The sequence below is a fragment of the Heloderma suspectum genome, chromosome 2 (assembly GCF_057233095.1).
Source record: "Heloderma suspectum isolate Gila_16-S chromosome 2, 16-S_ref, whole genome shotgun sequence".
NCBI classification, from domain to species: Eukaryota; Metazoa; Chordata; class Lepidosauria; order Squamata; family Helodermatidae; genus Heloderma; species Heloderma suspectum.
The window spans coordinates 96,344,428-96,363,172 of NC_139459.1; the positions used below are offsets into that span (position 1 = coordinate 96,344,428).

Here is an 18,745-nt window from a genome sequence, read left to right on the forward strand (position 1 = left end):
CATCTTGTGTAGAAGCAGAACATGCTGCTTCACCTCTGCCTCCCGTCTCCATCTCTGAGCTGTAGGGGGAGGCTTGTGGATTTGCCTTCGCACCTGGTGGGTGCTCCAAAATAGGCATGCTTCTGTCTCCTCCCCTTGCACCTCGGAGCTGTTAGGGAGACAGAGGTGTGGGGCTTGTCTCTGTGCCTGAAGATGGATGCACCCATTGTGTGCAGAGCAAAGCAAGCCTCTCCCGCACTTCAAGCTCTGGTATGACAGGGGACAGGGGTGGTGGTTGTTTTCACCACCACCTCCAAGTTTAGCGCAGGATAGAGGAGCAGGAAAGATATGACATGAGGTCAGAGACAAGAACCTGATCTTTGAGGGCAGAGTGCCTGGTGAGAACACATTTTTGCTTAGCCAGCAAGACTAGCCAAAATGTGTCTTTCTTCAAAGATCATGTTCTACATACTCTACTGACAAAAAATGTGGAAATTAGTGTGAGCCAGTCACTATCACTAACAGCATATCTATCTATCTATCTATCTATCTATCTATCCATCCTCTCCTCTATAGCTCCCCATAGAGGAGCTCTCTGGGTGGTTCACAGAAGTTAAAACATTAAATACAATATAAAAAGTTTAAAAGCCATTTACATAAAAGCACACAGACAATATACACAAACAACATGTAACTAAAAACAACTTTGAACAGTCAAAGTTGAAAGACACATCAAGGACCGATTAAAACTCATCATGTGTTGCCAAATGCCTGGGAAAAGAGATAGGTCGTAACCCGGCGCTGAAAAGATAATAATGTTGGCGCCAGGCGGACCTCATCAGGGAGCTCGCTCCAAATATTTAAAGCTAGTTTTTAAAATACACACAAGCATGAAAGGAGAAAGTTAGTCACAAAAACAGCTAAATAGAAGAAAAAAGGGGTGTTTTATGCAAATACTAAATAGGTGAAACAGATAGTTCTAGTAATATACCTGCCAGCTCATTCACACAAATAACCATTCACTCAAGCAAAATACTCGCATGAGCATTAAGTAGACAAAATGTGTAGCAGTTATTTGCACAAATAAACTGGTGAATAAACCTTCCAAACCAATGTTTATTGAATGTCTGCAACTAAAAGAATATAGATATAGCAGGCAAATGAGAAACTTGGTAGAACAGTGAAAATCAATGGGATACTGTTATCCCTGGATATAACATCTGTAGAAAAGACAGAGTAGGTCACGTTGGAGGAGGCATTGCACTATATGTCAAAAGGAGGCACAGCTTCTGAAGTCTTTCAGGAAACAAGCTTATCCACAGAATCACATAGGTGGAAATTTTAGTCAAAAAAGCAACACAGTACTAGGCCCATGTAGTATGCAACCTGACCAAAATTCCAATGGCGATCTTAAAATGCAAGTACAAATCAGGAACACAGCAAAAAGCCAAAAATTTAATAATGAATGCCATCAACTACCCAGTCATTTTGAGTGTAAAATGTAATTTCAGGCCTTGAGAAGAAACATTTCCAGATATAATTATTTATAAGCCAACAACCAGAGAGGTGACTCTTGATTTAATTACAAGTGATGCCAAGGATTTGATGCAAAACAAACACTGTTTTAAAATTAAATAAGTGAAAGCAGGAAATTACCCCCCAAAACCAACACAGCTATATTTAATTTCCCAGCAGCAAATTTTACAAACACTAGTGGGTTAATTAAAGGGAAGGTGAAGTATTCAATTAGAGGGTCATATCCCTTCAACAAGCATCATCTCAGTCTCTCTCTCTCTCTCTCTCTCAGACTTAAAGAGGATGGGATACCACATATTGGAAAAGGCAGAAACAAGACCAAAAGGATGCTAGCATGGGTTAAAACTGCAAAGTCAAGTAGGCTACAAAATGTGATACAGATGCCTTTAAGAAGCAGAAGTCTTGCCAGAAAGAATGTAATAAAAAGCACAAACTGGCAAATTTACTAGAAGGCAAGACAAGAAGTCTGAAGAGCAAGTGGCTAGGAAGATAATAGGGGTCAAAGGAACACTGAAGGAAGACAAAGAAGTCGATAGAATTCTTTGCATCAATTCTATCTATTGACAGAATAGATATAGGTACCAACATCTGGGTTTTTTCTCCTAGTAACATTCATCTGAAAAAATGGAAAATAAACGCAATGGATGCATAAAGTTTCTGATCTGATAAAATGCGACAGCTGTTGCTAGTGTAGGATGGCAGTCAAAGGGTTCTTACAGGACCCAAATCATGAGGGTGGCCCCACTTCACACCAGCTACGCACCACATGAAGAGGCACTAAGGATTTATCTACACACTACATTAAAAGGAGTCTTTTTTACTCACAAGTAAGCATGGAGGGCCCCAGTTTGGATCAAGACCATCACACATGGGTAGGGAAGGGTTAAACCTTCATCATCACCACCACCTGTTTTTCAAATTCACCCCTCCCCCAAGCATGGGGCTAAAAAGGGGGGGAAGCTTCAGTTGGCACCAGGTGCTTTGGATTTCTGGTTCTGAGTGTGCTACCAGAGCAACATGTGAGAAAGCCTAAGAGAATATCTTTTAAAGCTAGTTTTGAAAAGACACACAACTATTTTCTCTCTCTCAGTCCAGCTAATAGAGTTCAAGGTAGAATGAATATGTCAATCTATCCCACCAGTCAGGATGAGGTACAAAGTAATGGGGTTTTAGAAGACTGGCTTTACAAACCATAATTGGAGTTTGTGGGGAAATGCATTGAATACATAAGCTAAAGTGCTGGTTCAGACATTCAAAGCCTCATGGGATGAGAGGGAGAGCAGAGATGTGCTCGCTAGTCCCACCTCCTCGGTTGTGCTCCTGCTACCCAGCCCTTCGTGCTTTGGAGGGTGGAGATCTCCAGTAAGAGGCCTGCTCTATGCATATAGGCTCCCCACGTAACTTAGAACGCTGGTTGCACAGGGTTCTAGGTCATACAGGAAGCCAACACAAGTACAGCAGCCTCCCTGCTGCAGACCTTCATCCTCCAATGCATGGAGTGTGGTGGTGAAGGGTGGAGTAGCAGGGCCAGCTAATGCATCTCTGCTCTGCTAGGGTGGCTGTGTGTCCTCTTTTACAGTCCTCTGTTTGAAGGGCTACCAGGGGACTGTTCTCTATTTTAAGGAATGTCCATTCCAAGTCCAGTTTAAAGACAAAGGAACATCAGAAGAAAGGGCTGGAAGGAGCAATATCTGGACAGCAGACTGAACAAGGCACATTGGTCACCTGGTCAGAGTCTTCCATAATATGGTGATCTGTACTGTATTTCTAATTATTATTATTATAATTATTTCTAAATTTGCATATTAGCATATGCAAAGGTTATGCAAAAAGGTGTCCTCTTCTTTTTTGGTAGCACATATTGTCTTTTTTCGCAACTTACCAGTGGCCACCCTTCTACCCTCATGAGATTCTAACAGCATGAGCCTTTCTATGCCTGAACAGGGCTGCAAATGTTTATGAAAGCTTAGTCTAGTAGGAGCATTTCTCATCAGTACCTGGTGTATCAGACAATAGGAACTTCCATCTGATGCAATGTGTCAAGGCCATTTGGGATATTGTTAACGTGGGTCAGTTCCTAAACAGACCCAAAATATGAGAAGCACCAGGAAGGCTTAATCACATCCTCTTTCCAAATAGTTTGCTTTCTCCATTCTGCATTCTGAGAAGCACAAAAAGGATTGCAACACTTCAATATTTAGCATTTACTTCTAGGCATTAATAAAAAAAATTGTAGGGGCTATTCTGGGGGTATCTAAATATCTTTTTGCTCTTAAATGTAAACTTTGTTTCACTTAATCCCCTTTCGGATGGGTACAGAGTCTGGATTTGCAAATACTTTGGAGATAACTTCTAAAAGATTTAGAAAAGTAGGTATACCCCCCCCCCAAAAAAAGAAAAGCTAAATCAGTGCCATGCCACAGAGAGCTAGCAGAGCATTTAAAACAAATCTCTAGTAGTACACACTGGCTGAAGAGAGATTTAAGAACTGGAGGATTTTCTTTATGCTGATGGGAACTAGAAGAGATGGGGTGGGTGGGAAAAGCAGGTCTTAACTACTGTAAGAGGATTTTCATCTGTTATAAAGAACCGGACGAAGAGAAACCAAAGACATTGTACTCATAACTGAGTGGAAGCCATGGTTTTCTTGAAGCACATCTTTCCTCTACCACAACATAAAACATCCATTGCCTCTTCCACGTTCCACGGGGAAAGGAAGTTATGTTTATATATGTGTGTGCACGTACATGTACGCATGTATACATTCAGTGGAAGAAAAAGATAATTTGCTTTAAAATGTCGCAAGTTAGCAAAGAAAGTTTTAACATATTGCTAGAGCAGGGATAACCAAGCTGGTGCACTTCAGAAGTTTCAAACTACAACTCCCATAATCCCTTGCCATTGGCTGGAGTTGCTGGGAGTTGTAATCCAAAACATATGGAAGGCAACAGGTTGCCTGCCTCTGTGCTAGAGTCATTCATCCGAGGTAGCAGAGGAGAGATGTGCAGATGTATTGTGGTTAAGGCAGCTAGGGGAGAGCAGGGACAATTTGTAACAGTGGCGCAAACTGGTGATCCCATCGCATATTCCCAATCCCTTAAACCTAGCTACGCATCAGGAAATATGCACCTACCCCATGACATGTATACGCTATTCAAGTCGCTACTTGAGAGCTGGGGTGGAGGAGAAGGATGGAAACCTTTTTTTGCTTCTTCACCTTGTGCAAACCATTACTTCTGCTTGATGCTCTAGACCTGGGAGAACAGATTTCATTCTTCAGGAGTCTATTTTTCTTTGTTACCAAATAACCCAGGATCCACCATACGTGTTTTAAATTTTTAAAGCACGAGTGCATACTTAGAATATCCTAAGAGTTACGACATAACTAATCTACATTTAGGGCGCAATCCTATGCATGTTTAGACAGAAAAAAGTCCTACAACTCCCAGAATGCCAGTATGGCTGGCTGGGGCATGCTGGGAGTTGTAGGACTTTTTTCTGTCTAAACATGCATAGGACTGCGCCCTAAATGACTCTTTATTTTCACTCTTCCTTTAGAACATCACAAGTGCCTAGCATGATCAGACCGGGATCCACCTAGTCCAGCATTTATTCATTTCTTACAAGAATCCAAGAAACCAGCAGGTGCTAGGTGATCCATTGCTAATAGGCCAATGTGCCACCAAACTGCCTACAATCTATGTTCTGCCCACCATTGTATTATAGTGTGATTCTAGAACAGACCCCAGACACAAGTTCTATGTAGATATTGTTGGCAATTCTCCATTTTGTTAACCCCAGTTTATGGGGAATGTACTTCATTACAACAGGCCACAGAAGATTGAAATCAGCTCTCCCTAGTCTAGAAAAGCAAGCAGCAGTACTTTTTTGCATAAGGTGATGGAGCAAAAAAAAAAAAGTGCCCATCCTTCCCCTCCACCCCAACTTTGATTTGAAACAGGATGGATCCCATATCCTATTGTTCACATCACTCCTTTGAGAAATATTCAGGATATATTATTAATAGTTGGGTAAGGAAGTGTCTTTTCTTTATGAACTATTTCCAGTTTTGCCAGTTAAGCATTGCCCACTGACTAGTTTTACCCTATATCAATTATGCTCCAACTAATTTGAATACAGTTACCATTAGAATACAATTTCCAGAATATTTTTTTGTACTGAGATTATTACTCAGAAGAAAAACCACCAGAAGGAAATAGTGCTCATGTGGCATATACCATGCAAGACAGACCTTTCAGTATCAACAAATTAATGTAGAAGTTAAAGCCTTTGTTCATCAGTGTGCCTATAATGCTCATCTATGACTATGCACGGCCAGAAGACAACAATGACAGTTATTTCCCAGACAGAAGGTGCTAGTCACAGGGAAATTGACATTGATCACATCGGAAAGTTATGACTGGCAAAGGAACACAGCCCAAAATGTTCTGAACTTCAAGGTCTCAAGGATTTCCATACACTGCAAAACCAGCATTCCCTTTACCCAAGAGGAAAATAGATTGTTCACATTTCTTATTGTTCTACTGATAAGAAAACAAGAGCAGAGATGGAAAGTAGAGACAAAAAAGAATGAAAAAGAAAATGGGATAGACTAAGGAAAACTGAGGCTATTTCCAGATAATCAGTTTACAGAGGACTAAAAGTGATGTTGGTTGTTACATGGGGATCAAGTCCCTCAAGGATAGACTACTGTAAAGGGGGTATCACATTTTTCCAATGAACAATATTTTGTTGCTGGGAAACTATTATTCCTTTCCCCTTGGATATCTATGGTTATTGCAAGAGCTGTATGATATCAGTTGAACAAGATTCACTGGCACCTAGTGAACAGTGCCTCGAACACATCTCAAACATAGGGCAACACAAGTCTTGCTCATATTAAATACCTGTGCCATTTTGTGCCATTTTATTTAACATCTTCTAAAACCCAGAGGTTTTTTTTAAAAAAAAAAACACCCCAAGATATATGCAACAACACAGCTACCCTCTTCCTGCCCACACTAAAGCTGTAACAGCAATGCTATTTCCTCAATCCATTATATGCTGATAGAGTACTATACCATTACCACTAGATGACAGTAGCATAAATGTACACTATGGAGAAAACTTTTCTTTGTCTTTCCACAGAAGATAAATGGGAAACATTTTTTCTTTATATTCCTAAGGAACTAAGTCTTTTATTACTGGGCCATGTCACAGACAACAGGCTGTCACCATACAAGGCTCCCTAATGAAATGACCTAGGACACACATTTACAAACATGAATTTGTCATTTTCATACATTTCAGGTGCAAACTTAAAATAATTTAGGTGAATGCCTAGAAAGTATAATGTCACGGGTGGGCAGAAAGTAGATCTCCAGATATTTTGAACATCAACTCCCAGCATTCCTGGCCATTGGGCATGCTGATAGGGCTTCTGGGAGTTAGTCCTAAACATCTGGAGTTCTACCTTCTGCCCTCCCGTGTTAAGTGACCAGCTAAGAGGATGAGGTAGTGAGAGAGAATATGACTTGCACAAGGCTATCCAGCAAGCTTTGTAGTGGAGCAAGAATTCAAACTTCGGTGTCCCACATCCACAAGCAACCCCCTAGCCTCTGTCCAGGAGTGGCATGGGCCTTGGCAGAGGATCCATTGCTGACAGTGCCCTGGAATCGCTGTTCTTCCTCTTCACTGTTCCACTTGTTTGTTCACTCACTCACTCGCCCAGAGCAATGAGAAAGAGAGTGGTAATGTCAGTATGGATAAGGAGCAACATCTGCTTGTATGTGCTTGCTCTCACCCTACCAAGCAGATGGAAGCACTGGCAGTGCAGAATATAAGGATCCATAGAGGGAGAGGAACACCACACTGAGGGTGTCTTGCCTGAGGGGGCCCCAAAACCTGGAGCCAGCACCAACTCTGCATCCCCACGACTCATCTGCATGAGAAAAGTTATGACTTCAAAGTTATGACCTCAGCATTATCCACAGCAGCTGCAGTGGAAGAGTGGGGGAGGGAAGGGAAATGAGTGTTTCCAATTAGGAAAGTCTTCATTTTCTTTTAAAAGTGAATTAAGATCACTCATTTTGACGAAGTTTGAGAACACTGCTCTACCAAAAAGTGTGGCCGCTGCTAAATATGGCAACTACACTGCTCCCAACATACACACACATTTATATCATGTCACAAGGTACATTCTACTAGACAGTAGGAAGATAAAGGTGAGCTATTAAATACGTGGTTGCCATTTTCAGTGACAGGCATTAACTAGGTGTAACAACTACTTTGGCCCTAATCTACAGAATTAAAAGTTAATTGTCTGACTTAATAGCCATAGTTACTAGAAATATGTAAGACAAGATATTAAATAATAAAAAGGAAATGACCTGACAGAATTGTCCACAGTTTTGAGCTAGTTTGCCTCAGAGATCGTTTATATAGCAAGGTCAGAATGTTCTACAGCATGCTGATGGAACTGCCTTGAAAATAGTTTGCACAACGATGACATACAACGACTCCAATCTTAGCAAGAACCTCAGGCGAATTTGACAATGATCTCTTGCATCAAACCATGTTAGCACACGCCATTGATTTCTTACGAAGTTAACAAGCAATAAGATGAGTTAACCTGGCACTATTATCAGGCACTAACACTGCCATCAGTGCACGCAGCCACTGTATTTTGTTCATTTTTCCCAGAGGTACAATAAAGAAATGACTGGTGACATTTCCAGGCCTCCTGTCTCTCTAACAATTATACTGTATGTAAAATGGAACACACAGCATTTACGCCACAATCCAATGCCTGCATATTCCAAAATGCTGAAAGAAAACATAATTTCTTTAATGTGCTTCTACTGTACATATACAAATAAAAAAGCCCAGATGAAAAAGCTGTACTCACTTACTGTTGTTTTTACCTTTCATGTATTATGTACACAGATACTGTAACTTAGAAGGTTCTACGTGTCAGCAACAACCTTTCCCTGCTCCTATCAGTCTCTGGCAGTGACCAGAAATAAAATAGATTGCTGTAGAAACTCGAAGGCCACCTTCTTTGTGCAAGGCTCAGAATTTGACAGATCACCATCCTAGCATCAAGGCGACAGGAACACTGGTTTGTTGCACTGGTCTGATCACCTCCCTAGAAATTCAGTTTTTGTTTTCTAGCCATTTTGGTTGCCACCCTCAAAAAGAGTTAAATTGTGCTTAAGAGACTTAGAGAAAAGGAGGGGGCATGAATTGGTTGGAGTCACAGAGAGGGAATAATTCAGTTTCTACAGTGCCATGTCCCTTCCAGCTGGTTCCCAGTCTTTACTCTCCTGCTCATGAGCATAACATCATTCAAAACCCTTCCCTATAACTCTGCTATTAGACTATGCTGCAATCACAATAAAATACAAACATATATTTGGACTTTTATTCTGCTGCTTCAGTTAGGGTGCCCAGCCGTTTCCACTACATGATCTCAGGCAATATCACAACTAGATACAATAAGATTCAAACTGAAAGAATCTGATGGATTAATCATCTCCACTCAAGATGACCGGTCATCATTTCCGAGGTCAGGAAGGGCTCATCCCTCTAGGCAAGAATGGCTAGTGGCTCGGTTTACCTTTCTCAGCAGAGTTTAGCAAGTCTTACTTGCTGAAGTCCCAAAAAGCTTTTTATTCAATAGGCACCTTTCACAGTATGGTCTGGACTGACTATGTCAGAAGATCCACTCTAGGGAGATTCCTAATACGTGTGGAAGATTCCTGCCTTGCACTGGTGGAAGGAAGGAGGACTTGGTCTCATAAAAAATTATCCTTAGAAGACCAAAGGACTAAGGCAGCCAGGCAACTATAAATACAACCCCCACCCTACCCCCATACACACAGGCTATTCAAATTCACCTGTGTTTAATTTCACCGCCCCACTACCAATACGTTATGGAACAAAGGGCTGGATGCGCCTGATCTCATCTGATCTCGTAAGCTAAACAGGGTCAGCCCTGGTTAGTACTTGGATGGGAGACTGCCTGGGAATCAGGCTTCCTGCACTGAGCAGGGGGTTGGACTCGATGGTCTTGTAGGCCCCTTCCAACCCTATGAGTCTATGATTGCATAGGACATAGGGACAGGATATCCAGTGCTGTAGTGATAAAAGTTGAAGAAAAGGAGCTCATTGTGACAGCCCCCATACTATAGCCATGCTCCCAAGGAGAATCCATAGTCACACCCCGGGGGGGGGGGGAAGAGAGAGAGAGAGAGAGAGGACTTTTATGTTATTTATACTCAAAGGAGCTAATACTCTGGCTAAAAACTCCATCATAAGAAAGACATCCAAAACAAATAAATGGAGGAGGAGGACTATGTATGCCGCCTTGGGTTCCTTAAGTAGGCAAAAAGGTGGGATATAAATGCAATCAATCAATCAATCAACAAACCGCAAAATCTCAAAATTAAGTTTAAGAGGCATGACTGCAATCCTATGCCTAGTTACCTGGGAGTAAGCTCCAATGAAATCAGTGATGCTTACTTCCGACTTCAAAGGTTCAACTTGTAAAGTCTGTAGAGCTTTGGCAAAAGATCTTTAGCCAGATGAAATGGGATCTTTAGCTTTTATAATTAGAAATGCAAACAATCTTGCAAAGAAGTGCTCCCATTTAAACTGCCAGCATTAAGTACAAATTCCATCCAAGAAAAGGGAAGTAGTATCCAGACTGTTTGATTATTTCCCTCCTTCTCTGACTTTCTCTATGCTCATTGGTCACAGACAATAGAAAGACCTGTAAGGCTCATTGCCATTTCATTCACTTGCCAAGGCAAGGAGGGCCTGTCAATCAGGCATCTTGGCGCTCCAGCAAATGGTATCATCGCTCCCGCTCCAAAAAGAGCCTCAGAGCTGCATTTCCCCATGCCGTGCCTCCACCACCGAGGAGCTCATACTAGTAGCTTGGGTAAGCACAGCATTTTAATTCCACATCACAGCACTTATTTTTCTGTATGCGGGAGGGTCATTGCTTTTTCAAAAACTTAGAGCATGCTGATTTCTCACAAATCAACTATATTCCTAAGCTTTTGACCCTTGTCTGTGTGTTCTGTGGCGCATCAAAGCTCCACAAGACCAGGAAGGAAAAAATGCTCACCCTGTGGAGCTCTGACAATCTACAGAAATGTGCTACTTCAGCACTAACGGTAAGACCCAGGTTTTATTCATTTTATGGAAAAGCCCAAACTATCTGACTTTCAGATTTTTGACCACACAGTCTTATGATCAGTACAAGCCCAAGACTGGTTCCCTCTACATCTCTCTGTACAGGGAATAAGGTCTTGAGCCTGCACTGTTCACAAGCCTTCTTGGTCTTGAAAGGCAGCAGGTTTGGGATTTTCCATGAAATGAATAAAGCCAGGGTCTTAATGAAGCAGCACATTTCCCCATTGATAAGAGGAAGAACAAACTATGCAACACTTCTTGAACAAACATGTGGGAAACTCTCTTGATATGGGTATGAACTGTGAACTTTCCCTGAACTTCCCCACCCTCCACCCCTGCTTCTCTAGCCTATAATGCCTGCTGAAGATATTTTGCAGCTTAAGTGGAGGGCACCAAATGGGCACCAAGTGGTGCCCTTCTGATGTGCACCCACCCACCCACCCCAATTCAACACTTTAAAAAGTCTTGCTGCATCTTTCAAATACTCATTGCTGCCTTTATCTACTCCCCCTCCATACTGCTGGCTGCAGCAGGTTGCTTCCCTCTGCTGCATGACAGGACTGACCCTGGCAAGGTACTTCCCTATTTGGCAATTCATTCTTTTTTTGATTCGCATCTTATAACTAGACACTGCCAACAGGTCTTCGTGTTTGTCTCCGAAGTCATGAGGGCCAACATATTTAACCATGATCTACAACTTAACAGGGCCAATGTGGTACAGTTAAGCGAATCCTTAGTCTGGACACAGCAGACCCATGTTTCAGTCCCCAGTAAAACATAGCACTCACTGGATGAACCTCGACAAATCAATACTCAAGGGTAAGAGATACGGCAGCTTTCCCCAACTTGGTGCCTTCCAGATGTCTTAGAGTACAATGCCCATCATGCCCAGGCATGGCCATGCTGGATGGTGATGGTAGGAGTTATACTCCAAGACATCTGGAGGGCACCAAGTTGGGGAAAGCTCCGCTATGGGGCTGTGAAGAACTGGAGAGATTAACGATGCAGCTACAACGTTCCGCAGAAGCCACCAGATCTTGCCCTTCTCAGCTGTCTTTCACGCTAAATAGTGTTAATCATGGCTGTGGTTTCAAAACACCCTTATGAAGAGAAATGGGAGCAACTCAGAATTAGGCACACTTCAGCAGTATTGTCCAACGATCAGCACAATTCTGGGAAGACGTTGCTTAAACAAAAGTATGCGGTTACTGGCACTTAAATTTCACTTCCTGTGGCTAACCAGAGGGTAAGGGGATGGGAAGAGAACACAGCATGAGTGGAACCAAAGAAGTTCTTTTCTGTCTAAACTTCTGCTGCTTCTGCATGGCTTAGGGGAAAAGGACCAATGAAGGGGTGGGAATAATGCATCCCTTCAGATATTTCTAGCATTCCTCTAAAAATCTATTAGGAAAATCTGGCAAGAGCCTTTTTTGGAATCGCATAACTCCCTGGTCAGGTAAGTATGGTGGTGCATATGTAAGACTGGGATGGGGAAAATAACTTTGTTTATAAAAGCACCACCCAACAGAATAATCCCAAGGATTAGAGATGGAAGGTTTGTCTTTACATATGCGTTCATGAAATCAATAAGATGATAAAACAGGCAGTACAAAAAGCTATGTATTGTTGATCACTGGCCTCAGCCACATTTGTAATTTCAGTAAGAAAGTCTATTAAAAATCCAGAAGAAGCCCATTTTCGCATTTGCACTTCCAGTTTAACAAGAACAGAAATTCTCATTTTCTAAACTGGAACACTAAATGGAACACGGGAGTGGAAATATCCTGATAGACTTCTAAAGGGAAACACCTAAAGAAGCAATCACAAGAGGCAGGTCAGTAACACAGGGCACCTGAAAGCAGGTACCCAGCAGCACATGTGAAGACATTATGTACTGCACTCCTGGCATTTACACAATAAATGTCAATTCCTTCTCAACTTTAGTTGAGAGTCATGATTTCCTCCAAGGAGCCCTGGAGAATGGCCAGATTAGGTTCATAACATTGACATGCTTCACTCCTTGTCTTCCTGCCTAAAAAGACTTCTGATCTACACCTATAGCCTGGAAAGACCAGGCTGAGGTAGTGGCTCAGATGCCTTTCAATAATGCTTCCTGTTGAGACAACCCTACAACACTGTCTGAAAGTGTCAGCTGGTGAAGTTTACAGCAAGCCACCGTAAAGGGCTGGGCCATGGCACTTACCCCAACACTCCAACATCAGCACTGGCTCACTATTCTTTTCCTGGTACAATTCAAGGTGTGGATTATAATCTATGAAACCTACTGTAAATGACTTTAGGCCCAACTTACCTTACAAGACTACCTCTTCCTGTAGGTCTTATTCCAATTTCAGAAGTCCACAAGGTACATTCATAATGATACTATCCTTGCATCAGATTCAGGCATCAATGGAAAAATACTACGTTCCCTCCAATTATGGAATTCCCTCCCACAATAGACTCAAAATCCAAACCTAAGCACCATGAAGAAGCACTGTAAGACCTATTTATTTGGGCTGCCCTTTGTGACTCAATGGTTACACTGGTCGAGGCTGGGGAAAAACACTGCATATTATCCTTTTATTCCAAGCTGCTCTATGTGACCGGGGTGGGTGCGTGGGGGGTGCCTTTGGGATAGGGTGGCCTATGAAATACAATAAAAATAATTTTCATTTAAACCAAACTACATTTCTACCCCTGACTAAACACAGCAACAAAAATGTCTACCCACAGGATGCAAGAGATTGCTGTGTAGCACTCCTGCTATAAACAGAAGTCCCTAGAACCAGGTTGCTTTCCTCAGGCTTGCTGGGAAGCAGATGGAAAGAGAGAAATAACTGTCTGACATAGGTACTGGATGATGCATGAAAGGTTCTCTTCGTGGAAGTCCTGCCAGTTTGGTCGACCCTACCCTCTGCAGCACTAACAGTAATCCACTATTAATTCTTATGACATTTTTCATAGTCTAAAAAAAAAAAAAAAAAAGTCATATTTTATTTCCCCTATCACAGGTAAAGCTCCTAAAACGGGCCTAGAGTCTGATCTCTCACTGAGGATCCCGCATCCCCACATACTAGGAAAGCATGAGGACATAATATGCTTTGGGAAACCAGCTCTCCAAGTCTGTTTATGTTCTCCCTGCAAATGCACAGATATATATTTTTAAACCCTTGGTGAATAAAAACATATAAGACTCTGTCTTATACAGAGTCTATCAGTATTGCCTACTCTATACTGACTCTTTTCCAGCAGTACCTGTATGTAACAAATGTGCTTTACCACTGGGCTACAGATAAAAGAAGGGGAAACCAGGGACAGGGGGGGGGAGAGAGAGAGAGAGAGAGAGAGAGAGAGAGAATGTATGAGGGGGTACCTGTATGAGGCTGTTTACAGCATCAGCAGTTGATGGCTCTTCATATTTTCTGCCAAACTTAACACCAATTGTCAAGAATGCTGCACAAATCATGCCTTTCCAGCAATTTTTCAATATATCCTATTAGATGCCAGCTTGACAGAGTCATATTTCTGAGCACCAATGCACCGACATGACAGGCAAACATTTTTATATAACTAACAACCCAATCCTAATGTGTCCAGCAGTGGCACAAGACAGCGTAGGATGCAGGTATACCTGCAGCCAACTCTACAAACCACCACTATGTCATTCACCTTCCCAAGACATGGAGATGGCAATTAACATAGATAGCTTTAAAGAGAAGGGACTAGACACATTCAAAGAGGATAGGTCTATCAATGGCAGTTACCAAGACAGCCCACTGGAACTTTGATGTTCAGGGGAAGTATACCTCCAAGCATCACATTCTGGGGGGAAGCAACAAGGCTATAACTTTCTTGCCTGGCTTACAAGCTTCCAGAGCCATCTGACCAGCTCCCATTAGAAACAGGATGCTGGATGAACCTTAGCTAATCCAGCAAGGCTTGCTTGATTTCATACTGGTGCTGAGGGCAGAGATGCTAATGGCACAAATACTTAGGATCACCACGTAAAATTGCCTCACACGCGCGTATGCCGTCCAAGGGAGCATTAACACAATAGGGAGATGATGGTGGGCGAAGCGGGAAACTGCAGTAAAGTTCATTATAAACAGTTACGAGTATCACGCTGCCAGAGGGCTCCACGTTTGCTCTTCTTTAGTAAAAGCTTGCAGTTTGAAGTCAGCACATGTAAACAACCCCCCTTACCTCCTGGGATAAGAAGGGGATGACCTGGGCACATATGGCATTCAGTCTCTTGACAATTTCTGCCTGTGGATGAGAAAGGGAAAGTTAGTCAGCAACAGGTTGTAAACACTGTAGTCACATATAATGAGCAAATGCATTTAAAACTGCAGCTTCAACAGATGAGGCAGCTTGGTCCTTTCGACAGGCTTCAGATGCAGCAGCGGGACACATTTCAATTTGTACCACAGCAGTTAGAGTGACCCCCATTCTTGGAAAACAGGAACCTCTGAGGGATTCAAACGTCTGCCCCATTGGCGATCAACTCCCCTTACAGACAATGGGAGCATGGGGTTGTTCCAATATTCATAGCTCCAAAACCAATACATGACTCATAAAAATATGGCCTGAAAGAACACTGTAGATTCTGTAGGTGCTGCCACCACCACTGATGACTTCTGCTACCCCAGTGCTAATGTCCGGGCCTTGCTGCCAACCCACAGAGATATCCTTTGAGGTTCTGCTAGCTCCTGCACTCCAAAAATCATAATTTAAAAAACCTGCCATACTGATGGGATTGTCTCATGGGTGCTCCTGTTATTGAGAAGCTCAGCCATGATGACCTGTATATGTGTAGTTTGTATATTTGGGGGGGGGGGCACAGCGATGGGCAACTTCCAGCGGCCTGGGAGTCACCCCCTCCCAACCCACTGGAGGCTGCCCCTGCCATATCACCAAATTTGCTGCAGAAATATCTTTATTCCTGACCTCTAAGTCACCACCTAATCAAGCAACCCATGGTGGTACCTTTTAATTGAGCAGTCTAAAGCCTTGGTGGGAAATATGGTTCAATCCTGAAGCAACCTCACCTTAAGGTAAATCCACAGGTAAAGCACCATGTGGGCACCCCTCGTAGTACTCCTTTGCTCAAGTAATGTCCATCTAATTGTCTCTCTAAAGCATAGCTTTCTGTAATATTCAGGTAGCTAGCCTTAACTCAGTCATGTACCCAGGAATCTCTGGAAGGCTCCTATTCATTCTCCAGAGCAACAACATTACACCCTTTGCCAAACCTCATTCTAAGAACACCCAGAATTGTTGCCCTAATGCGTTTCAGCTGAACCTATAACTGGGTCTATCCAGCCTGTGTGCTGTTTGGCTGTGGGACAAGACATGGGCAGATCTGCTTGGGGTTTGCTTGGCTTGCTGCCCATTCCTTGTGATCCATTCCTTGTGATCCATTCCCTGCTCCTGTGGTACCCCACACTTCCAGGGTTTTTCTCTTTTACTTCAACTACCTTGGCTGCCTTGTATATCCAGATAAGAGACTGTGCTGCCTTGTACACCCAAATTAGCTTCACCCACTTGACTCATCCATTGTTGCTTCTACTTAATCACAGTGTGAACTCATTTATCTGCCTGGGGCACCTAAAGGCACGCCTGCTTTGGGCATGTGACCACAATATTGGGTCTGCTGACCTTCTGTGGGCCTCTTGGAATCTCAGGGAGCCATACCTCACAGATGAAGGTGGATCACTGCTATGAATTGTTGACTTTAAGCACAGTGGTTTATTCTTCCTATAGTCAAGCTAGGCATCAGATGCATTGTCCTAAGTTTTCCTGGGACCTTGGACCATGCATCCCCAAGACTAGACTAAACTCCCTATCTCTGTTCCCAAAGTTCCTTTGTCTCTCTCCATGTTTGCTATTCTCTTTGTGAGTGTAAGGATCAATGGAGGGCCTCTTAGTGTTCTCCATTCTATATTCTATTTTTGAACTGCATTCTGCTTTGTGTGGGGCTTCAGGATCCCTAATAACAGCTTAGCCAGCTGGGCTCCCCATTGTCACTTTTAGTCACCATCTTTGGATATATCAGCCTTTGAGAAGATGGCAGCACATTGGTCCGGATGGCACTGAGGTTTGTCTTTACGTATGCGCTCATGAAATCAATAAGAATTATAAAAAAGGCAGTACAAAAAGCTATGTATTGTTGATCACTGGCCTCAGCCATATTTGTAATTTCAGTAAGAAAGTCTATTAAAAATCCAAAAGAAGCCCATTTTCTCATTTGCACTTCCAGTTAAACAAGAACAGAAAACATCATTTTCTAGCCTGGAACACTAAATGGAACACAGAAGTGGAAATATCCTGATAGACTTCTGAAAGGAAACACCTAAAGAAGCAATCACAAGAGGTATGTAGGTAACACAGGGCAATTGAAAGCTTAGCCAGCTGGGCTCCCCACTGTCACTTTTAGCCACCATCTTTGGATACATCAGACTTTGAGGAGACGGCAGTACATTGGTCTCAATGGCACTGAAGACCACAAAATCAAAACTCATGTCCAAAGGCTGATGAACACAAGGGTAGCCTGTGCCCGCTGTGAACTTCGAAGTAATCGGGATCAGCTGATTTGTGTTCCCGTTCCTCTGAAACAAGGTAAATACGTCTGCTTTGACTATTTCTTCCTCCCTAACCTCTGATCTTGTTCTATCAACTCTGCTTCTCATGGGATCCCCTTATGCCACTGAAAGTTGAGGTTGCCCATTGTATTTGGCCTCCAAATACCACCTCACCATTTCCATAATGCCCTTCCCACTACTTATGGGGTGAACCATGACTCCCACCTCCACCATTTCTTACTCTATCACCATTATCAGGAATAGCCTACTGGTCCAGTACTAGCAAATAGTGTACAAATCCATCTTTTTCTTTCAGCAAACATTTATGGTGAAGCAAAACTTCTATACTTGAATTGCCAGCATTCTTGAGTTAATCTCCTGAATTTTGTTGAGGTGCAATGCACAATATACCATTTTGTGCACTGTGTATCTCTGCAAAAGATCCCAACATTTCTGTGTGCATCAGGTACACATGTACATATGTGAGTTCCTGGGCACAAGGACATTTGGCAACAGTCAGGTATGGAGGATCATGCCTCACAAAGAAGTGTAGACTTAGGTGACCTTTGGATTTCTTGGAACTTTACAATTCTCCAATTGTACAAACCCTTCCAAAAGGAAATAAAATGTCAGGAACAACAGTGAGAGACCCAGTTCAGCAATTAAGGAATGAATAATGGTCAACAATAACCATTCACCGCTCCGAGAGTTCCTTGCAACAGCAAGCATTCAAGCTTCAATGTCGGACAGAGAATTTAATTTCCATCACTAAATCGGACTTTCTTGAAAGGCTTTAGGAGACTTTCATGACTCAGTAAGAAAGTTCTTAAAACAACAACTGAGATTTGCACACACACCTTCCTCCTTCTTAAATAAGATTTTTTTTCCCTTAATGAAAAGAAAAAGCAACACCGTATCATTCAACTGCATCTCGTATGGGATAAAGTATGTATTTTTCTCTATTTAAAAATAATAGAAGAATTGGAGACAATGAGATCTCCTAAATGAGGGTTTTCCTACTGACGTGAACTTATTTAAAAAGTAACTATTGGATGATTAAAGGTTTCTATTTGAGTGATCAATTAGAATCAAGATAGTCTGTTCATTCACCAATAAATGTGATGACAACACAGGTAACACTTTCATATTTAAATCACCCATCCTTTCAGGGGCACAGCACCGATCAAATAATATCCCCTCTTATCCAGATATGATGGTGCACACATGAATTAAATTCCTCAAGCTGGTATTTAATATAGGGCTTGCTTACATGCTCATACCGTCCTGAGGTTGCAAGTACTGGGTAACCTTCAAATATATTCATGAGATCAAGGTATAAAGGCAATGGAAGCAGAAGGGGACAGGGATCTTGTGAATAATGAGAAACCATTTCTGTGCCTCTGCTCCACTCTGGAGTAACTGGCTGCACAAACAAAGCCATAGTGGCA

The 18,745-nt window shown here is 42.4% G+C and overlaps 1 protein-coding gene across 7 annotated transcripts in view; it reads right to left on the reverse strand.

Annotated features, from left to right (window-relative positions):
• Window positions 1–18,745, reverse strand: part of LOC146352515 (transducin-like enhancer protein 4) — a 166,179-nt gene that overhangs the window by 99,782 nt on the left and 47,652 nt on the right. For all 7 annotated transcript variants that reach the window (XM_084834246.1, XM_084834245.1, XM_084834244.1 and 4 more), the window contains one exon: window positions 14,920–14,982. In XM_084834246.1, coding sequence (XP_084690372.1) covers window positions 14,920–14,982 — 63 coding nt within the window. The remainder of the gene's footprint in view (window positions 1–14,919; window positions 14,983–18,745) is intronic.